Consider the following 23,101-nt stretch of genomic DNA (forward strand, 5'->3'; position numbering starts at 1 on the left):
TTAAATGACTGCTTCATGGAGCAGCTGGTACGGGAACCCACAAGGGGAGAGGCGACTCTAGATTTAATCCTGAGTGGAGCGCAGGAGCTGGTCCAAGAGGTAACTATAGCGGGACCGCTTGGAAATAGTGACCATAATACAATAGCATTCAACATCCCTGTGGTGGGAAGAACACCTCAACTGCCCAACACTGTGGCCTTTAATTTCAAAAGGGGGAACTATACAAAAATGAGGGGGTTAGTTAGACAAAAGTTAAAAGGTACAGTGACTAAAGTGAAATCCCTGCAAGTTGCGTGGGCCCTTAATGAATGGGCACATAATGAATGGAGTAGCAGACGCCATCTCTCTCCCTCAATGCCCAAGGCAACAACCCTTGCACCTTCTTGTGGCCTGATCCTGCAAATATTTGTGGTGCCACCAGACTCCTTGTTGTTTTTGTGCCCACAAGTAATTCTGCTCACCTCACCTCAGAGGCACTATTCAGTTGAGTAAAGTTACTGATGTGCTTAAGTGTTTGTAGAATCAAACCTTTGGTACTCTGTTTGCAAACCTTCTGAATGACACATCATGCAAACTGCATCCTCTCCTGCTAGTGCCACCTTACACCTGGCAAAGGGTAATTAAGCATTTCACTCCTCTCTGCTAGCTCATCTCTCTCAAGTACTGGCAAGAAATTCTGGTTAAAAAAATAAAAATCCCTTTCACAGAAGATAATTCTATCCTATGTACAGTTTCCAGCCTTGCAACCCCTCAGATTTCCCTCCCCAGTTCATTACTAAACAAAGGAAAGAATCAGCTAGTCCAAAACTATAACAAATAGTCCTGTTTTAACTTTGCTGATCATTTTCTTGAATGTACAATAGTGCCCTCCACTAAGTTTGACTTTGGGGCACAGCTTGCTCCCAGCCAAGAACAAAACAATGAAAGCCGTGTAGGTAGACCAGCACACTGGCTCAATGCACCCTTGTGCTAGAATGTCAAGCCTTTGCTTTCACTTCAGTTAGCTCAAGTCCCGGCAGGCAGTAAATGACAATGTTATCACAGTAAGTTTCTGGATCTCAATTGCAATGACCATGCAGACATTCTGCTCATGAAAACTGTTGCCTCTGTGAGAAGGGGAAACTAGATCTCAAGTAATCTTATGCATGCCCGTGGCCAGGAGCACATACTCTGAACCTGTACACTCTTTTGATCAGGAGCAGATGTTGGCTAGGAAGTAGTTATAGGGAGTCTGTAGCTATAGATGTCTGGATGAAACACATTTCTTGGAAGAAGAACATTCTTCAAAGAGAACCTGCTTTCTTCGACTCAGAAGTTTGAACAAAATGATAAATGCTCCTTATATGTCTAATGCTGTCTCTACTTGGATTGAAAGTTGGTTACATCTTGAAGCTTCCAATTACTTTTATGCAGTTCATAGAAACTTCTTTTTCTGAAGCCTTGAGGATTAAAAGGTAAAGTTCCTTGGGTCAGTTTCAAACCGCACCAAACACAGATCAGGGGACAGGGCGCAAAGCCGGGGTAAAGCCCCCCCACCTCCTTTTGCATTCACCTGATCCTGAGGCTGTTGCATGTAGAGCTGACTGCATCCTCACTGTAAGGTAGTGCAGGCTAAGGGCTACTCTGGATGACGGTGTCTGCTAACAGCCCAACAAGCCAAAACTGTTGTTACCCCCCGCTCCCCCCACCAGGAGAACTGACGTGCTCTGCAATGCCCCATCTAGCCATTCACTTATGCCTGCTGCAAGTTGGGTGATAGTGACATAGGCACCTCTATGCTGGCTTTGTGTCCCCTTGTACTGGAATGATCTTACCAGGGCTAGAGGTGCCAGCTTTAGGTCCAGAAGCAGTGTGGGGTTGTGTTTGATGCAAAGCAGTTGCTTTTCAGCCAAGGACCTGGCCGCAAATGTCTTTCCCACTCCCACAGTGAACCTCTGTGGCACTGTCAGTATTATAAATATGTTAAACAGCAAATAAACAAATGAAATAAAATAATGCTAAAGATGAAGGGAAAGAGATTTTAAATGAAACACCAGGGACAAATACAGAGCGTGATTTAGATACACATTCTTACCAATAAGGGACAGATTTTTAACAGAGCTCAGGACTAGATTTGCAAAAGCGCTCAGTACTGAGCAGCTCCCACTGCAACCCAATGGGTTGAGCTCTTCTGAAAATCTGGCCCCAATTGTGGGTGCACTTTGGAACATCTGGTCTTAAATGTAAATCAGAACTTCAAAAGCAGAACTCAAAAGAAACCAGTACAGATCTTAGAGCTTATTTTTCTGGAGTATTCTTGCCAATGTCTGCAACATCTTTTTGTATTAATTCATACTGACATAACTCCCCACCCTAATCCCTTTCCTTCATATATTTATCTAGTCTTAAGATACCAGCCTGAAATAATATTTGCAAGCCTGATCCAGCCAAAAGGAGTTGCTGTGGCTGTTAATTAGACTTGCCAAAACTCAATGGCTTATGATTATCAAGGGTTTCATTTAAGCATTTTTTCTGCTTGGGTGCTTACGGAGTTATGTCCCCCAAGTTTTCTTATGATTTGGAGTTCAAATGAACCTAAATTCTTGTAGCAAAACTCAGCTGTCAAATGTCAAAACCACACAACATTTCTTATCATAGTTACACATGGTTTTATTCATTTTAAAGGTTTTTAACTATAGGCAACAGAGCAATCAAAACACAGTTAAAGTGAGGATCTGTAGTAATCAAAGCAGGCAGCGCATCCACCAATAGGTGGTGCTGTATCTTTGTCTTAGTGCTAAGTCATTGCTTTGTTTTGATACTGTATTGTTGTCTTGGTTGGGGGAGGCTAGGAAAAAAATTGAGTCCTTCCTGTGTACTGGAGTTTTTACTTACAGTGTCCTAATAAATCTATTTATTTCTATACACAAATATCACAGATCCCTACCTTGACACAAAGCTCAATAGACCAGAGAAGACCTTTCACCTTACATAGTTGTCCAAAGGTCAGTATAATTCTCTGGGAGATTTCAAACCCCATTTCTCAGTATACTGTCTTTTAAGCATAAGTACCTAAATCCTTCAGTTTACATCAGTCTATTGTATTTGTCTTTCTGAGCTTGTGGAGAGGACGTCAGCTTTGGAGTCAGTACATGGATTTTTAATAACTTGTATGTTGAATGTGGTTTGTTAGTTGAAGTCATTGTGCTTTCTTTTTATAAGAAAGACCTTATTTACTGTAGGTGCTATATATAAACATCCTCTGCTAATTGATTGTTTTCTTTATATGTTTGTAAGTGACATGGATAGGAACAGTTTCTTTTTTTGTGATTTTAAAATAATGTTTTAGACCATATTTTCTGTTCCTAACCTGAAGCTGCAACATGCCTTTTTATTAAATCCTGTTTTGGTTTGGACTTGGCACATTCTATTGTACTGGAAGAAAGTACAGACACATATATCACATTGTCCACTTATCTATTTCCTAGTGTTGATACAATTATTTGGAAATGCTATATTTTAGATGAGTGCTGACTTTGTAAGTATCTTCTTTTAAAAGGAGATGCAAATTAAAACAGCACTCTGTGACGGCACTATTTATACCACATGTATTTTAATGAAAGTACTGTAGTTTATTAATCCAAAGTAAGGAATAGGACTAATCCCATACTGTGCATAAAGCTCTGGGTTTAAAATGTAATTGTCCCTTTCTGGCATCAATGAAGTCTCTTGCCTTGTAAAAATGGAATATAATGCAGGCTTCTACTTTTTCCAGTGCATCTGACAGCTATTAAGTAATTCAGCTATGCACTGAAACTTGTTAGCTTGCTGGTAGCATGATCTTCAAAAGCTTAAAGGTCACCAGAAAATATATATCATTTTAAAGCATGCCATTTTGAAATAATTTGCCAAATGCCCCACATAACGAGGGTAAGAGGGACATTCAACATATCCTTAATTTCACCCTTGCCATCTTGTCAAAATGGTCCTAGACTCCCCAGCCTGGATTTCTGATCTCAGTTACACCAGTGCAAATCCAGAGTAACTTCACTGGAGTAACTGTGGATTTACCCCCAGTGTAACTGACATCAGAATTTGGTCTATTGTGCCCAGATGAGCTGGCTCCCAGTATGTGGTATCTCAGCATGCACTGCTCAAGACTACCTCAAAACCCACCTTAATGGTTTGCTTTCCACCAATAGCTTCCATCCCTGTACTGATTCCCAGTTCCTCTTGCCTTACCTCAGTCTCCATGTGCACATATCACAACTCAGGAGGTTTCTTCCCTGTGTAATATGACACATTCTTTATATTTGTTTTAAAACTTTCTTCTCAACCCTGTTCCTTTCTCTGTTTTCTTCACATTGTAGGGTCTTGTCTTCATGGGAAAGTTCGCCGGTATAGCCTTAGGTGTGAATTTAAACCCATTTAGATAAAGCGGTGCAAACCCCTGTGTGGATGCTCTTCTTTCAGTTTATGAGTGGGGTTTTTCAACATAGCTTAAGTCAATTGAGAACAGGTTTAAACTAAACTGAAAAACAAAGCCTCTCAAACTGGAATAATACTGTCCACACAGTGGTTTGCCCTGGTTTCATCATATTGATTTAAAAATCAATTCAAGTTAAACTGGTGCAACTTTCCTATGTAGACATGATGTATCTGGCTAATTTGGGATCAGATTCTCCCTTGCTCTTATGCAGATGCACAGGGGGAAAGGCCACAAGGAGCTTTCCACTACTACCTTTAGTGACCCCAAGCAAGGACCAGGGGCAATTGCAGTCCTTGTGCTCTCTCCATGTGCCCTTAAGGACATGCATCACTGCAGGGAGTAGAGGGCCAAACAGATTGAACTATAGTGTAGACAGTACATTCCTACACATACACTTGCCTGAAAATCTTGGCGGGACAATCTTTAGGACCCGGCTCTTAATTTTTAAAGTTATATTTTGACAACAAATAGGCCGCCTGAAAGCTCCAATATTTTTTACAAAGCAATTCTCATTCAAATTGATAAGATAATTATTTATTTTTATTATTATGATTATTAATTATTTGCATTGTGGTAGCATCCAGCAGCCCCAGTGATGGAACAGGACCACATTGTGCTAGGTGCTGTACAACCACGAACAAATATTAACACTTAACAGAAAATACAATCAAATTATAAGTGAAAGCCTGTATTCATTCATTACTCATGCAGAGAATGAAAGAACAGGGCCCTGTGTTGTCTTTTGCTACTTAAATGATCCACTGCAGTGATCAGTGAAAAAATCAGTTCAGACAGAAGAGAAAGCAATATTCTCTAGATACTTAAGTGACACAGACAATTCTAATATGCCTCCGCTGACAAGCTACCCTTCAGTTCCAAGACACGCAGCATCTGATCCCTTATCCCAAAAGATCTGCGTTGCCAAGAGCAAATTATCACATTCTCTCTTCAAAAAATATAAGTGCCCATGACTAAAAACTTCTTTATATACATATAAATTACATATTTAAAACACAGTGAAGGAAGATTCATTTTTAACAGAGTGTGTGTGGGGGGGGAGGGGGGACAGGGGTTGTGGGGGACAGGGTCCAATTCAGATCTGGCATTAGCGGGCTTGACTTCACTGGAGTTCCTCTCACTAGCATCAGGTCTGAATTTGGCCTGCCTGAAGAGAATGCAAAGCTATATTTAATAAGCTGTAATAAGTCAGAGGTTGTCATATTCACGTAAACTGTATTAATTATTCAGCATAACCCAACTGGGACTGACTGTACATTTTAAAGGGTATAATCATACACATAAAGGGCTAGATTGTAACAGTATCATCTGCCCTGATTCAGGGGCAGCACATAGTTCCACTATCCCAGGAGCAGGCCAGAGAACAAACTGTAATTCAGTAACAGTTCCTGCCCTGGTCCCAGCCTTGCTCTGCACCATACTGGTTAAAGACAAGCACAGTAGCACAAAAGACTATTAGCCATTCTCTTCAGTTTCTCTGGAATTTTAGGGCCAGATCCTCAGTTAGTGTAAACTGGTTCCAGTCCATTGAAGCCCATGGAAGTCCACTGATTTACACCAGTTGAGGATTTGCCTCTTAAAACAAATAAAGGCTGATAAAATGGGAGTGGAGAAACTGTGATGTCCCCTAACTACATTGAAAATGTGGTTAAACCATGGTATACTATAGCTCCAATCCAATTTTGGCTATTTAAAATAAAGTGCATACATTTTCTCCAGCTCCTTGTTTATCTCTATGGAAGGATTAGTATAAAGGTTGCACAGCATTCTGTCCAAGGAATATTGGAATGACACAGCTCTGCATCATTCTCTCAGTCAGATTAGGCAAATGTATTCCTAAGTGTCCATTTCCAACACAGGCCGTGCGGTAGGTTTTTTCTGCTATACAAGGAAGCAACATTATAAAGTTTGGGTTGTTTCCTATAAATAAAGTATTTTGCAGCTTCCACCAATAGGTAATCTCCAGAAATTGCTAGCATTGAAGAGCAGAACAGGCTTAACACATTTTAAATGTTGTGATGCTACGGAGGCTTAAAAGGATTTTGTCTCCCTTTTCTCTATGCAGGCGACTGCTTGCTAGTGCCTTAGAAAAATTACAGGAGGGACAAGGCAAGTTCTAAGATCACAAAAAAATCACAGCATTTTAAAAGCAGAATCTTTGAAAAGAAAGTCACTGATTTGTCAGTTCCTTCTCCAGCATGCATCAAGCCCTCTTCCCCCACAGGGGTTCTAATGACCCATGCAATGATCCATAGACAGCTGGAATCAGGAGCACCTCAAGGGCTCCATGACATACAAAATTCCAGAGAAGTACTAAAGTGGGGGGAAAGAGTATGTGAAAAGGAAAGAGAGATCAGAAGCCATCAGGATGGTATATTGCTTCCCCCCCCCCCCACTTATCACTAGTGACTGGGCAGCAAGGCTGTTTTTCTGTGAATTTTTATTCCAATGGTTACATCTGGAGCACATCTGGAAATAGCCTCTTTTCTGCCTACAAATCAGAGGTATTAAGAGTCAAAACTGCTGACTGAAGTGACAAATACATTTTTACTACTTTTCACTCCTGATCGCACTACAGGGCCAATATAGAGATGGAAGAGTGAGAAGGAGGATACTAGCCTGGCTTGTACATTGTTAACTAAGTTCCAGTGACAGGGTCACTACATCACTGAAGGCAGTAGGCTTGCACAGATGTAACTAAGAACATTTCTACACTACCAGGGCTGCAGCTACACTGCTGTAGTGTAGACACTTGTTACAGTGACGGAGGGGGTTTCTCAGTTGCTGTAGTAAATCCACCCCCTCAAGAGGTAGTAGCTAGGTTGACAGAAGAATTCTTCCATCTACCTTGCAGTGTTTACACTGGGTCTTAGGCTGGCATAAGTATGTCTCTCAGGGGTGTGATTTTTTCACACCCCAGAGAGACATAGTTGCATTGACATATGTTTTAAGTCAACACAGAATTTGGCCTGCAGAATCTCTATGACTGGTGATGATGCATAATTTAGTAAAAACTCAATTTAACTTTTAGATTCCAGGCTGAGTGTGCATGGGCTTGGCCGTTAGAAAAGACATCACTTAAACTATGAACTCGGGAAATTTCACCTTGAAATCGTTGAGAGGCAACAAATGTGGATTTCCCTCACCCCAAGCCATTATTCAATAATCACTTTTCTGAATAGAGCCAAACTTTAAACTCCTGATTTAGCTATTTAAACAGATGCTTCAACTTGAAACTTCTGTTGAGCCTGGAAGATGAAAGGAGCCTGTAGAAATAGACAGAAAAACAACCAAAAAAATTACAAGCTTTAAGCATTTTTACAAAGTTTATTGATACTTTAGGCACATTACCTAGCTCTGTAGCATATACATGAACTGATCTCAGGATAAAAATAGTAATGAAGCTAGTTGTTCCTGGTGGATTTAACTGGAAATGGGCAACTCAAAAATCCCGTCTGAAAGGATTTTACCTGCTATTGTTATGAGTAGCACCTAAGATCCCTAGAACAGAAAGAGATTACCGGGGGATGGGGCGGGAAGTGGTGGGGGGACCCACATTTTCTTCACTTTTTCATTTGGTTTGCTTTGTGTATTTGACCACCCTTTGCATATAGTCAGTTTCACTGTTTGTCTTGCTGGTGTCTGTCTTTCACAGAGCAACAGGGGAGAGAATTTAAAAAATATTAGGAAAATATGATTGGCAAGGAGACTGCAGGGCAGGCGGGTGCACTACCTAGAAAATAGTATGCTTTAAACGCTCTTTTTAATTGACTACATGTCAAGTTGACAGTGTCCCTTTAAATTAGAGATGGACTGTAGAAGGTTCACTCACTAGCTAGAGTGCCCTCTCGTGGCTAGGCATAGTGTAGCAGTCCTTCTGTGTCTGTCACCCCTGCTGTCAGCTACTCTGTTCCTTCTTACCACAGACAGCCCTCTGGACTGGGTGTTTAGAGCCTCATCCCCTCCAGGGTAACAAAAACTCCAAACAGAGCAGGATGTCTTAGTGACCATGCACCAGGACTTCAGCCCTGATCTGGGCTCCAGAGTCCTTGTCCCCTTACTCCAGAGGCTTATACCACCCCCATCATTAGGAGGGTCATCAGAGGAACCCAGGCCTGCCTTCTCCTCGGGTTCCAGCCTGAAGCCCTTGTGATAATCAAGTAGGGTCTGTTTCTTATGATCCTTCCCATGGCTGTTTCTTACTTTTGCCTGTATGCAGCATCTGTCATGGAGCTGTGCTCTCCTGCTCCCATCCCTGTAGTTTTGTCTTTCTGTGCCCCTTTTCTCACTTTGTTGCTGAGGAGCTTTCTCCGGGTGGCTTTGGCCCTCTGGGCCACCACCTGGAACCAGTATGAACTTATATTGCAAGCGCCCTCTGCTCTCAGTCCTCCCTTATTGGACCTACAACACTTCCTTTGAACCAACCACCCAGTCTGTTTCTCCCCAGCTGGGTCTAATCCTTAATTACATGTCTCCCTCCCCTCCAGGTGCCTTCAGAGAATGGCTCTCTGGCTTCCCTTTACCCTGTCACTTCCAGGGCGGGGTTCATACACCCATGATGTGGGAAACTGGTTCAAACTGGCCTAAGTTTTGTCCAAAATCAAAAATATGTAAAGTTGATATAAAGAAACTCATTAAAAAACAAAACAAAAACACAAAACAAAACCCCTCTGCACTCCTTTGTCTTCTAGAGGCAGACACATGAAAATATCGAAAGACGATTCTCTGTGTATTTCTGACCTTGTTGAAACCTGGAAGCCCTGAAAAATCTTGAGTGAACCTGTTTTTTTCCAACCCAATTTCCAGACCAAAAAAAGAAGCAAATTGAATCAAGTTGCTGGGATCTTTTGAGTTTCATTCCTCACTAATTTAAACAAGATCTGACATCATCAGAAGGGTACAACAAGTTAAACAGCAAATTTTCCTAAATTAAGGCCATGCCTACTCCTATTGAAATTAATAGGAGTTTTGCCATGATTCAGAGGTAGCAGGACTTTATATCCCAAATTGGATTATGGCCCTGATCCTGCAGTTGGAGCCACTAGCACAGAGTGCAGGCAGATACCCGCTCTGCCTTAGTGGAAACAATCGCAGGATCCAGGATCATAATTGCTCTTAACCTTTAATTAAGAACATAAACTTTAGTAAAGCCATAAAATTCCCTTTTCATTTGCTTGAGACTTTTGCAAAATGTCAAAGTGTCTTGCTTACAACACTCCTGCTAATACATCTCAGAATGATATTTTGCTTTTGTTGCAACAGTGTTATACTGTTCACTCATATTTAGCTTGTGATCCACTATGAGCCCCAGATCCCTTTTCGCAGTACTCCTTCCTAGGCAGTCATTTCCCATTTTGTATGTGTGCAACTGATGGTTCCTTCCTAAGTGGAGTACTTTGCATTTGTCCTTGAATTTCATCCTATTTACTTCAGACTATTTCTCCAGTTTCTTCAGATCATTTTGAACTTTAATCATATACACCTTAACAGTCATGACTCTCCTACTGGGACATTAGTTTAAAAGTGGGTTTGACACAGAAATACCACATCACTTTGATCAGTAAAGGCCACACAAAACGACTCTACATCATGCCCATGATTATGGATTTTCTCCTTCTGAGGAACAATTCCCTGTAGAACTTGAAAGCTTTAATTTCTACTACCCAGACCTATCTGAAGGTTGACTATTTTCAAATAAGCTTTTGTAACTGAAAAAGTAGCTTCAAAAGCAGCCACAGAGGTAGTCTAGATCTGGGTTACCACCTGCAGCCATGCCAATACATGCTGTGATCCCACTAGAGCTCACAAATTGAGCAGTGTCAAGATGCATCAGTACTGGGATGGGAGATTTCCAAGGAGTACTTAGGGGCTGCCAGGAGGGCTGTTCATGATGCCTTGCTGTCTCAGAGGCAGAGTGCCATGGAACCATTGCACAAGCATGGCGTTAGAGGGCACTGTGCTGCTGGAGTTCTACCAGGGTATAATACGAACTAATTTACACAGCATCTGATACAGGATTTCTGTATGCCTGGTAAACACTAATTATAGCTTCACAACACCCTTGTGAGATCTGTATTATCTGAAGCATGAAGCAATTAAAGCTAAAATTTTCAAATTTGGGTGCCTAACTTAGGGATTTAAAGGCATATTTAGGCACCTAAATACAAGTGGCCTAATTTTCAGAAGTGCTGAGTATCTGCAGCTCCCATTGAAGCCAATTACATTAGGTTTTTTTCCTACTCCTGTTGTCTTTCTGCATAGGAACAATAACACTGTTCTTTAGCTTATTGCAATGTCACTATAAGAAAATGGTAATTATGTGGTGGGTTTTTTAATTGTAAAAGCAGCCACAAGGACTTGTTCAGTAAAAGCAGGAGATCCAATATGTCAGCGGTAATTTCACAGTTCTCACTGGTTCCTGTCAAATCCTGCATTTGAATCCACAAGACTGCAATATTTAAGTAATAACAATGCATATCCACAGTGTATTAATCAGTTTAGATCAGTTGTGAAAAAGAGGGAGGTTGTGTCCTCCTAGGAGCTATTCATCACTTCAAAGACATGGCACGATTAGTTACAACGTTGCATGATTCATTATTCTACATAGGTCTGGCTCTAGAATCAGAGACATTTTGAGGCCCGCTGGCACAGCGAGATGGGGAAATGTGCATAACACCTGTCTGTATTATGCTTGGCTCAGTCAGCTGCATTAGTACCTCACTTTAATGAACACCAAATTTCTTCACAATTGTTCAATTGCTCTAGATTTAGATTAATTGTGTTTGATTAATATTTATTACTGCTTCATCAATGGAAACTGCACACACATTGCTAAAATGACTTGTAGGCCAGTGGGCTAGCTTGCCTTCATTATATTTACTGCTTTGCATTATGTTCTGCTTTGCATTATATTCTGCAGTAATGCAAGAAACCTACGGGCCTGTATCCTGTAAGACAGTAGCTTCAGCAAGTTAGCATACATGTGTCTGGGGCCTTTCACCTAGATAAATGGAGCTAAAGCATAAGGTCCATGTATGACTGTGACCTGTAACATAGAGGATGCATTAAAGCAGACTGGCATAGGGGCTTTCCTAAGTTCATACCCTTTTAAACTTAACAGGTACACCACAATTTAGAACTTGGAAAGAACTGAAATAACCAGAAATAACAAATGTGATATCTAACCACAAAAGGGCCATGGTAACGAATTGACATATATAATAAGTTGAGATCATTGAAATACTAACCTATAGGAAAAAGACAGTCCAACATTAGAGAGGTGAGGAAATACAAATAAGAAGAAGGGAAAAATTCCCTACTGAATATGCATTGAACATAATGGTGTCAGCGTAACATATTATAAAAGTGGCATCCCAGCCTAGGGGCAGTAGGAGAGAGAGATGTAGTCCTTGGGAGATGCCAGAATGATGGCCACTGGTGGTGATGGGGAAGGTGATGAGGAAGATGATGGCTAACGTTTCAGGTTGTTCTACAAGGGATGGTGTGAGTATATGGGTGGGTGGATGTACGTTCTGTAGTATCTCTATCTATCTTACTAAGTTGGGGTCTTTGTGACTGTGCGAAATGTATTAATAAACTATATTTGTAAATATAAAAGAGCTCCTACATTGTGAGTGTTGCAACTGTGCACATCAGGGTTCCCAACTATATAATAATTTAAATAATATTGGGCCTGATCTTGGGGCAAGAATCTGTCAACTCTCAAAGTGATAACTGGAGGTTCTTAAGTAATCAATATAATTAATACATAATCTAAGATCAGGTTACAGACTGTCTAATTTCAGTATTGTGTACCTATTCTAAGTACCTGTACATCTCCTGCTAAAATGCTGAATTCCTCAGCGAGTATCACCAGAGAATCTATATAATGCACCTGGACCAAGAGTGTACCAGCTGGACTACTTTTCCTTTCTCCAGCCACAGAAAAAGGACTGCATCAGAAAAGATTGTTCTACTATGTATCAAGGCCATAGGAACCTATGTTTTTCTCTTGGAATCTGATCCAAATCCCATTGGGGTCAATGGAAAACCTCCCACTGAGGCTTTGGATAAGGCTCTTAGGGACCTACGCAAGTACAATGTTCATAACAGATGAGCACATGGTAGTTCTCTCTGAATGCCCATGGACTCAAGAGCTGAACTTTAGGCACCCAGTGCTGAAAATCATCGCCCACGTCTCTGATCCCTCTCTTCGCTAACAATAACAAGGCCTATACACACAGCCTGATAATCTACGCCCTCAGCTCCCAATGAAGCCAGCCCCTTGCAGGACTGGGCCTTTACAGTCCACTTCAAAATGTATTGAGACTTTTTACCCTGCTGGTTGGTAAGTGGGGCAAGGAGAGGCAGAATCCTCTAGTCATTGATGAGAGGCCATATCTAAAAAGAACAAAGGGATTGTGTTTCAAACATCAGCAAGGAAGAAGTATTTGCAAATCACAGAATGTTCCTCATAGGGGTGTTGTTAGGTACTACACTAAGGGTCAGGGGGCATACAAATACCCTATGATTATTATAGACAGACTTTTTTCCCACAAGGTTTCATGAAATAATAGTGAAACCTTCCTTCCCACAAGAAACACCTCTATACACAGGCAGGATAGTGTTAGTGGCAAGTGGGGGCAAGAAAGCTTATTCCCACTGGTGTCATTCCATAGCCCATGAAGGCCCTAATGCATCGGTTTGGAGGTCATTGTTGGGGATGCCTTTTGTTGCTCATCTGAACAGCATGCCCTTGCCTAATCACAAATCTGCACAAAACACTCAGTCTCAAACATTTTTTCTTTATAGAAATTCATAGAAAAAAATATCGACACAATGCCAACTTTTTTACATTGCCATCGTATTACATCATGGTATGGTCATTTCAAGTCTCAGACATGATTTAGAAAGCTACAATAGAATGAGACATTACAGTGTGAATGTTGCACACCAGATCATTTGGCAGAACTTAACAATCAGCTATATCTGCTGACTGATGTACAGTACAAGCCCATTTTTGAAGACTGTCTCGTGGTGTTTTATGTTGCATTTGTGTGTTATAAATAATGTAAGCATTGTATTTGTTTTTCCTAAAGAGCCTGAATGTCAATTAGTGTATGCCATAAATAAATATTGCTCAGTTTCCAGATATCCATATGAAATACAAGAAGGGACAAGGAAATAAAAACTGGGATGGCTGCCAGTTTCATAGGCTGAGTAACCTCAAGCTAAGGTTCACAAGAGATCCCACCATATTAATACTGGAGCTCTATTTTCTGATACAGCAGTAAGTCTATATTTTGGGATCAGTGCTATTTATTATCGAAGAAATCTTACCCTGGGAGTTCTGGTGTACTGGGAAGGGAGAAAGAGCATTAGAGAAATGAATCTTCAGGCAAGTAGCAAGGCAATATTTCTACTCATGACTGAAGAGGGCATGAGGAGGAAGAACTGGCTACTATGCCAGCCTGTTAAACAGGTTATCAAAGAAGCTATATTTGCCAGCAAGGGGGCACATCAACCCCCCAATTAGCTATTACACGTAGCGTTGTCAGCAGCACACATTACCTGAAGTACATTCTCCTCCTTTACAGCCATGTGCACAGGGCTGGTTGAAAAACACATTTTTTCCTGCCAAAAATTTTGAATGAACAATTTTCATTTGAAATTTTTCTATTTTGGGGTGGACATTTTAGATATGAATCAAAATTTCCATTGTACTTGGGCTTTTGAAAAGGAAATCTTTTCAACATTTCAGATTTTTCTTTTCCCCTTTCAACCCCCACTTATTCCTCTGTTCTCCCCCTCTCTTTCAACTTTTCAAAACTTACAGATTGGCAAGAGGAAAAATGAATCACTGCAACTTTACACCATATAACTTTTCCAAATGTTCTTATCTTCCAGTATTTGGAATATTTGGGGGGTTATCAAAAACCAAAGGAAAAATTCAGATTTGAAATCAAACAAAACAATTAATTTATGTTAGAAGCCCTCCACTAAAAAACTGAAAAAAATTCATTTACCACAGTTTTCCTGTAATAATTTTCTATGAGGCCTCACTTTGGGGGCAGAAAATTATTTTGTTTGAAAAATTTTGACAGGCACTTAATGTGCACCCCGCAGTATGCCTCTTGCACTGCAGGATCCTGGAACAGCAGCACTGACCATAATCACAGATGGATAGACTGTCGTGAGTTGTTGACTTCTTGAGTTCTCTTCCAACCCTACATTTCTGTTTCTATAACCCTACCAGTGCTAATCAGTGAAGGGCATGACTCTTTTTATATCACTATAAACTACTATTTAGAATATTACACTGTTGCTGACATCTCCAAAATTAGCCTGCATGCAATCATTTGTCATACACGTAGCTCCTTAAATATTAAATTTCCAAGTTATCTCCAGATACCATAGTTTTTTATTCAATTACGTTGAAGCTATTTACACATAGTGTTATAAATAGAGCTGTTGAGGACCTGGAATGTCTGTTTTGTGGGAAACATGGTGATTTCAAATTTTGGTTTTGTTCCAGATTGAACCAAAAATATCTCATTTTGAAATTTCCAATGAAATGAAATGTCCACACACAAAAATTGTTTCAGATCAACTGAATTGTATTGTTTTGATAAAACATTTTGAAACAATATATCACTGTAATCTATGATATAATGTAAAATAAAACACAGCTCAAAACATAATTTCGTCAAAATCTACACATTCCCACTGAATGTTTTGATTTCAAAATGGATTGGCATTTTCCGACGGAAGAAACATTCATCTGGAAAATTTTCGATCCACCTGAATTATAATGCACTGAAATACATTTTGTCAATAACAGTATTGGACACGGCTAGACTCTAAGACCCTCTTCTGTCCCTAGAGTAGATGTTATCTTATACTGTGAAATCTTCATAAGCAGAGCACCAGAAATGACATTGGAAAGAGTCCCACAGAGAGAGTGAAACACATTCTACAGCATTGATTTCACTGGGCTGGGACGAGGTGGGAGAGACTAAAATAACTATTTTTATCATCTCTTTGTCAGTTAACAAAAGTAAATATACTGTCATGTGACATAGCTCTCTGCCTGTTTCCATGCCGGATGATATCTTTATATGGGCTCACCTGATTCTTTCTTTCTGGAATTAAAAAGTGCTCTCATGAGCTCCTTTAAAAACTGTATCCCAATCACTTTACTTTTATGACACTTTTGTGTGCAGACTTGCATATTTCTAGTAATGGCTGAGCAGTGCAAAAACCAAACTAGAACATAAGAACGGTCACACTGGGTCAGACCAAAGGTCCCTCTAGCCAAGTATCCTGTCTTCCGACAGTGGTCAGTGCCAGGTGCCCCAGAGGGAATGAACAGAATGTGTAATCATCAAGTGATCCTTTCCCCTGTTGCCCATTCCCAGCTTCTGGCAAACAGAGGCTAGGGACACAATCCCGGCCCATCTTGGCTAATAGCCCTTGAGGGACCCATTCTCTGTGACTTTATCTAGTTCTTTTTTTTAACCCTGTTATAGTTTTGGCCTTCACAACATCCTCTGGCAAAGAGTTCCATAGGTTAACTGTATGTTGTGTGAAGAAATACTTCCTTTTGTTTGTTTTAAACCTGCTGCCTATTAATTTCATTTGGTGACCCCATAGTTCTTGTGTTATGAGAAGGAATAAATAACACCTCCTTATTTAATAGCATTCTCAGAAAAGAGCAAGCTGATTTTCGGAAAGGGTGTGGATGCACAGACCAGATCTTCACTCTACAAAACATAATAGAACAGTGCTTAGAATGGCAACGGCAACTCTACATACATTTCAAAGACTTTGAGAAGGCTTTTGATAGCATTCACAGGACCAGCCTATGGCGCATTCTGCAGGCATATGGAATTCCTTTCCATATAATCAACATCATCAAAAGCTTCTATTTCAACTTTACACGCAGTGTTGATCACAGTGAGCTGAGTTTTGAAGTCAAAACAGGAGTACGTCAGGGGAGTGTCATGTCTGCAATCCTCTTCAACACTGCCATCAACTGGGTAATGCGCCGTACAACAGAAGACATGCCAAGAGGCATTAAATGGACACTCTTCTCATCCCTTGAAGACCTGGACTTCGCAGATGATGTCACTGTCCTATCACATATCCAACACCATATACAAGAAAAAACAACTCGACTCAACGCGTTCAGCCAGCAAATTGGACTGAAAATCAACCACAATAAGACAGATATCATGGCCTTTAATATTGCCTCGCCATCACCAGTACGGATAGAGGATTATGTTCTCACCAATGTAGAAACATTCACATATTTGGGCAGCACCATTAGCCAGGATGGTGGAACAAGCCAGGACATCCGGAACAAAATCAATAAAGCCAGGAACACCTTCAGGAGCTAAAATACAGTCTGGAAATCATCGAAATACACCACCAAAAACAAACTGAAGATTTATCAGAGCTGCGTACTTTCAACACTACTTTATAGTGCAGAATGCTGAGGAATGAGAAAGTATGACATGTCCAAACTGTCTTCATTCCATACAACCTTCCTCAGAAAAATCCTCCATATCTTTTGGCCCAGAACAATCTCAAACCAAGATCTATTGACACAGTGCAGCCAAGAGGATATGAGTACCATCGTTGCCAAGAGGCACTGGAGCTGGATCAGTCACGTGCTTCGGATGGAAACGGATTCCATCACCAGATTAGCAATAAGATGGACACCTGAAGGCAAGTGAAAACGAGGCCGCCTGAAAACAACATGGCAAAGAGCTCTGGAAACCGAGCTGAAATATCTGGGGCATAGCTGGGGAACCATTGAAAGACTTTCCAGAAACAGACATAAGTGGAGGAGCTTTGTCGCTACCCTAAACGCAATAGGAACATGATGATGATGATTTACTTTCTCCACACCAGTTATGATTTTATAGACCTCTATCATATCCCCCCTTAATCATCTCTTTTCCAAGCTGAAAAGTCCCAGTCTTATTAATCTCTCTTCATACAGAAGCCGTTCCATACCCCTAATCATTTTTATTGTCCTTTTCTGAACATTTTCCAATTCCAATCTTTTTTGAGATGGAGTGACCACATCTGCATGCAGTATTCAACTAAATCTCCAACTCTGAATTTCAGTACAAAAACTTCAACTGGTTCATATTACCTGAGGAACAAATGAAGAGCATTAAAGAACTACAAATTCCTAATCAGGGCCAGCTCTACCATTTTTGCTGCCCCAAGCCAAAAAAAAAAAAAAAAAAAAGCCGCAGAATGGACAGAATACCACCCCTTCCTCCTGCTTCGGCCCTGTTCCTAATGTATTTTTCTCGCCTAATGTATTTCACTTGGGATTGAGGCCAAGGTTTCAAAAATAGGAGCCTAAAATTGGTGCTGCACCCTTAGCAGCTCCCATTGCAGGCAGAGCCCAGCTGTTCTGGTTCACAGGGATCATCCAGTGACATAGGAGCCAGTCTGCCCAGCACTTACCCTCTCCCTGCTGCTGGAATAGAGGGCATGTCTGGAGCAAACAGGCGTTACCAGAGCTTCCCTGTTCTTTCTGGCCTGCTGGCTCCCATTATCACCTCTCAGGGCTGTTGGTAGCTGGCATAATTTAGAATAGGTTTTAGGCTGCTCTCTTCTTGATGCCACACTGCCTGCCCAAGAGTGCTCTCTGCATCTCTTTACCTACACTACATGCCCCTCCAGCAAGAGTTAAGGGCAGGATTGGGCTTCTAAAAGGGAGAGAAACGTAGTTTTGTTGCTAGTGCTCCATGAGCACTGGAAAGCAGGAGACCATCCCATACAGATCACGGCACGTCAGGGCCCAGGAGGAAAAACCAGGCCATAATGTTTCTGATACCATAGCCCTGTCCCCTCCCCATCTATGAAGAGTAGCCTAGCATAAGAGCAAACCTGGTGGAGTACAAACTACTCTTGCAGTGGAGGGCATTCCCTTCAGCAATCCAACGCATTATTCCTGCTCCTTGACTATCCATCTGTAATGCTTTCAGAGGCCTTGCTCTAGCGGTGCTCCTCTAGCAGGACTCTGACTAAAAATATCAGCGAAGAATTCCAGAAGGCACTAAACAATGGAACAAGCTGCAAGAAAACATGTTTTTAAGGTGCCACATATCAACATGCTGAATTTGTGTGTGTACAGTAATGCCATCAGAGCGCAGCACAGAAAAGTGCTTTACAACTATAGCAAGTCATTTTTCGGTGTGAGGTGCTTGTTAGATTTCTATAACTGAATTTGTCACATTTATCATATTGCGGGTTGGACCACTCATATTTCAGATTAAAGCCAAACCATTTCATGCAATGTCAAATACTCCAAAGAAACAAATAATCCATCTTCATTAGTCTGCCTGTCCCCTGATGGTAGCTGGTGATACCAGTATCTCAGCTTCATCTGAAACATAGCATGGCCTCATCTTACTGTAGTTCCGTAGTTGCTCACAGAGTACCCAAAATGAAACTGGTTTTATGCTTTCAATTAACCAATCTCTGAAATGCTCAGGTTATTTGCTTTCATCAGTTTGGGAGTTTTTTCACTAAATGTGAGGGCAAGTTTACACCCAGCCCTGCATGGACTGGGAGGGGCGGGGAGAAGATGGCGCACAGGACCTCTGCTTTGTGCACACACGCAGCAACAGGGCAAAGTATGGTCCTTTCACACTCCTGACCTCAGTGACTACACAGAGCTAGAGCTGAAGCCCGCCCAGAGTGACCATGCATTGCCCCCTTCTACACACACACACACACACACACACTGACCAGTAGCACTAGCCAAGCACAAAGAGGGCCAGACACTTCACTCTCTTCATGGGTGATGAAGCAGCTGCTCTTCCCTCTGCATTCCCTGGAAGCTCCAATTAACACTGACTGCTTCAATCTGACTAGGCGCAACATATTGCAGGGTTGGGGCCTCCATCTGGACCCTCATTAGCTCTAAAAGTGTTCATGTCCTCTCTGTAGTGTGAACAAAAGTCTTGGATCCACCATTTCCAAGAAGCCAGTGCAGACTTCAGCAATTATTGTGCCTAGGAAATGAATATTGTTGTCTGCTGACAAGGCTTTTTTGTTTTGTTTTGTTTTACACAAACTCAAGGGGCCATAGTATTTAAGAGGTCAAACCAGCACATACTTAGTCACCAGAAGGGGACAGATTGGGTATGAAATGATCCAAGGTGAGAAATAGAGCATCCAACTGAAAGTTCCATTCCTACCCTATCAACTTCATTAAACCCTAGGGGTATGTCTACACTGCAATGAAACACCAACAGCTGGCCCATGTCAGTGGACTAAGGCTCGTGGGGCTCGGGCTGTGGGGCTATAAAACGGTGGTGTAGACGTTCTGGAACCCTGGGATACTATGAGGGCAGAGGGTCTCAGAACTCAGGCTCCACCCCAAGCCTGAATGTTTACATTGCAATTTTACAGCCCTGCAGCCTGAGCCCTGTGAGTCTGAGACACCTGACCTGAGCCAGTTCTGGGTGTTTTATTGCCGTGTAGACATACTTTAGGAGTCTAATTAACAATTGTGGTACATGCTCTTTGCCCTCCCATTTTGCTTATAAAACAAAGGAGTCTACACACTCAGAATGACCTACATAACACAGCTGCTCCATTTCCTTCTTTCTTCTTTCTTTCAAAACTCAAAGCAACCAACTTAACCTCACTGAAAAACTTTACTGGTATGCAGGTTGAAAAAAGATCAAGACAGCATGATCTGGTATTTCTGGACCTAGAGTGTCCCCATCTTACCGTTAAAAGCATGACCCTTATTCTCCCAGCAAGGAGGATCTGTGACTGGGTCAGCAAATTACTGTAGGGCTTCAGTGTGTGAAAATTGGGCCCAAAATTAGTGTTACTCAGTCTTCTTTGGAAAATGTTTCAGTTCACTGTATAATTCATACTAATTCAAAATGCTTTTTTTCCTCATAGAGATTATACAACACCACTTGAAGACCCCATTAGCGCGATCTCATGTGTTTAAAAATGATCAGATATTTAAGGATCATGAAGGTCATTAAACTGTTTATAGTATATAAAGTAATATAATGCATTGTCTTGAAATGTCATATCTAATACAACACTTTTTAAAGCACCAAGAGAATCTGGAAAGCCAGTTTTGTGTAGCCAAATATGTCCATCTTCAGTACAAAATTTGACTCTCAATTACCTTTCCACAACATCCTCTCCATTCCAGCAAGTCGAGCTGTCCCGCATCACCAGGTCCCCATCGCACAGCCTTTCTGCTATAGAGGCATAAAAGGTTCGGGATCGTTTCATGTAGTTGATGAACTCTCTACAAATTAGGAAGAGAAGAAATTAACAGCAGAGCGGTGAATTCCTGGGGTAAGTTAAATCTTTGGTTCATGGTTCTGTAAAATTAAAAGTCTACATCCCTTTCAAAAAGAAAAAATCTAGCAAAATTAATTTGCTCTTGCTTAAAGTGTATTCCTGTTGTTGATGTATCCTCCGTCCCTATTTACCACAGCATTAATAGATTAAATTGTGTTTAAAAGGTAGTGTTAACAAACAGCATTAGTGCATCCCACACGGATTGAAAAATTCTTCATTTAAAACTTTTGTATCAACAAAGAAAACATTATTTGGGGGGGGGCGGTCTACTGTTAAATGGTTGTGTTCTGTCTATAACTAAAAGTCAACATTTTTACCTTCCCCCCATGCCAGGGGAGATTAATTAAGATCCTGTCAGTGCTTTTACTGGATGGAAAAGGCTACCTATAACCAACCATGCAATCCTCCATTAGGTGACTTAAGCATACAATTCGAGTGTAGAAAAGCCAACCTCCTTGAGTTGTGAGGGGATTAGCACCACCCCACCATCGCCATCCATGTCAGGTTTGTCTTAAATAGGATGCGCCCTCTCATCAAGTCTAGCACCCTGCCCATAATGGCCTGTGCTTCATGTTTTGGAGGAAAAACAAAAAGTCTGGACAGTGCAAATAGCCTGCTGTCTGATGTTGCATGGAAGGAAAAATTCCTTCCCAGGGGCAACCAGCTGATGTCCTAATACATGATTACACATGTCTTACTGAGGTGACCATATAAAATAAATATTTACCAACATGACCACAGCTTTACCTCAGATACCAGAGTGCTTCTCTGTATTTAGAATACCAAGGAGTGAGATTATGGGGAGTATTTCTGTAGCCTTAGGTACTCCTAACTGGTACCCATGATGTCTAAGGGCTTGTCTACACTGGCAATAAACAGCGCTGCAACTTTCTCGCTCAGGGGGGTGAAAAAACACCCCCCTGAGCACAGCAAATTGCAGCGCTGTAAAGCGCCAGGGTAAACAGTGCCCCAGCACTGGGAGCCTCACTCCCAGCACCGGGAACGACACCTCTCTTGGGCATGGTTTTTTTTGGTGACCACACAAGGCACCTTAAAGCACTGCCACGGAAGCACTTTAGCGTTGCCAGAGTAGACTAGTCCTAAGCCTTGGTGCTATGAAGATACTATTCTGGACATGAAGCAAAGACTGAAACTAGAGCTCTAAACGTCAGTTGTTGCTATTCCTGCTCTCCCATGCCATCAACACTGCAGTATGGAAAGGCAATGGAACCATTCTGGTTCAATTGCTTCCAGGGGACAGGCTGTATAGGGGGACAGTCCATGGAGGAGGGGTTTGGTGATATGGTGGGGAGTGCTGCAGGGGAGTTGTCAACGTATTTGTTACTATGTTGGGGACAAAGGGGGACCTTAGCAATACTCATCTCCCCAGGATGTAGCAAACACAGCAGAGCCGCTAGACATCCACTCCTGCCAAACCATGGGTTTGGGGGATGGATTCCTTTTCCTCTAGTCCTTCTTAGGCCTTGTTTTCATTAGGTAATAAGGGGTTTTACCACCAAGTTTTAGCTACTATGTGGTAATTAACACATGGTTAAATCCTAGTGTGGACACAGCTGTTGTAGTTTTAACATGAGGGCCATCATTTGGTCCTAAGGAAGGTGTGAATTGACCCTATTCATGTCATTGTAGCAGAACTGTGCAGTCACTCTGGGTTCACAAGCATGGAATGAGCACCATTGCCTCTCTCTTTCCTCCCCCTCCCAAATTTTCTCTCTGCTTGGTGCAGTAATTAATTAAGTAGTAAACCTATGACTTATACATCACTACCTGCCTCCATGGGATCGCCTTAAGGGCTATCCATTCTATGAAGGTTGCAGAGATGCCTAGCTTTAAGGCTGGTCAGTCTACCAAACACACTGTTCTCTCAAAGTGCACTCTTCTAAGAATGTGCTGTTCATCTTACCCTGTTTTCCCAAAGCTGTAAAGTCCTTTGGTATTCTTGAAAGATTTCAGTTATGTATGTACATACATAAATACAAAGTCTCAAAATAATATCTTAGCAAATGTAAAATTGTGTGTTGATTTCTACTGTTTTCATTTCTTACAAAGGCACACTATTTAAATTTTAATAGGAAAAATGTATTTTCCAATAATAAACCATTATTGATTTCTAAAGTAGCTGTATTCAAACGTCTGTCTTTCCTAGATCAGGGTCGGTAATGGAACCAAGAGCCTTATAATTTGGATGATCTACACAAAGAGACAACAAAATATGTCACCTTGTTTTCA

At 41.3% G+C, this 23,101-nt stretch overlaps 1 protein-coding gene across 1 annotated transcript in view; it reads right to left on the reverse strand.

Moving 5' to 3' along the window:
• LOC135883987 (glypican-5-like) overlaps window positions 1-23,101 on the reverse strand; it is a 632,305-nt gene that overhangs the window by 370,683 nt on the left and 238,521 nt on the right. The window contains exon 6 of the mRNA XM_065411264.1: window positions 20,670-20,795. Within this exon, the coding sequence (XP_065267336.1) occupies window positions 20,670-20,795 (126 nt within the window). The remainder of the gene's footprint in view (window positions 1-20,669; window positions 20,796-23,101) is intronic.

Source organism: Emys orbicularis, chromosome 9 (assembly GCF_028017835.1).
Source record: "Emys orbicularis isolate rEmyOrb1 chromosome 9, rEmyOrb1.hap1, whole genome shotgun sequence".
NCBI lineage: Eukaryota > Metazoa > Chordata > Testudines > Emydidae > Emys > Emys orbicularis.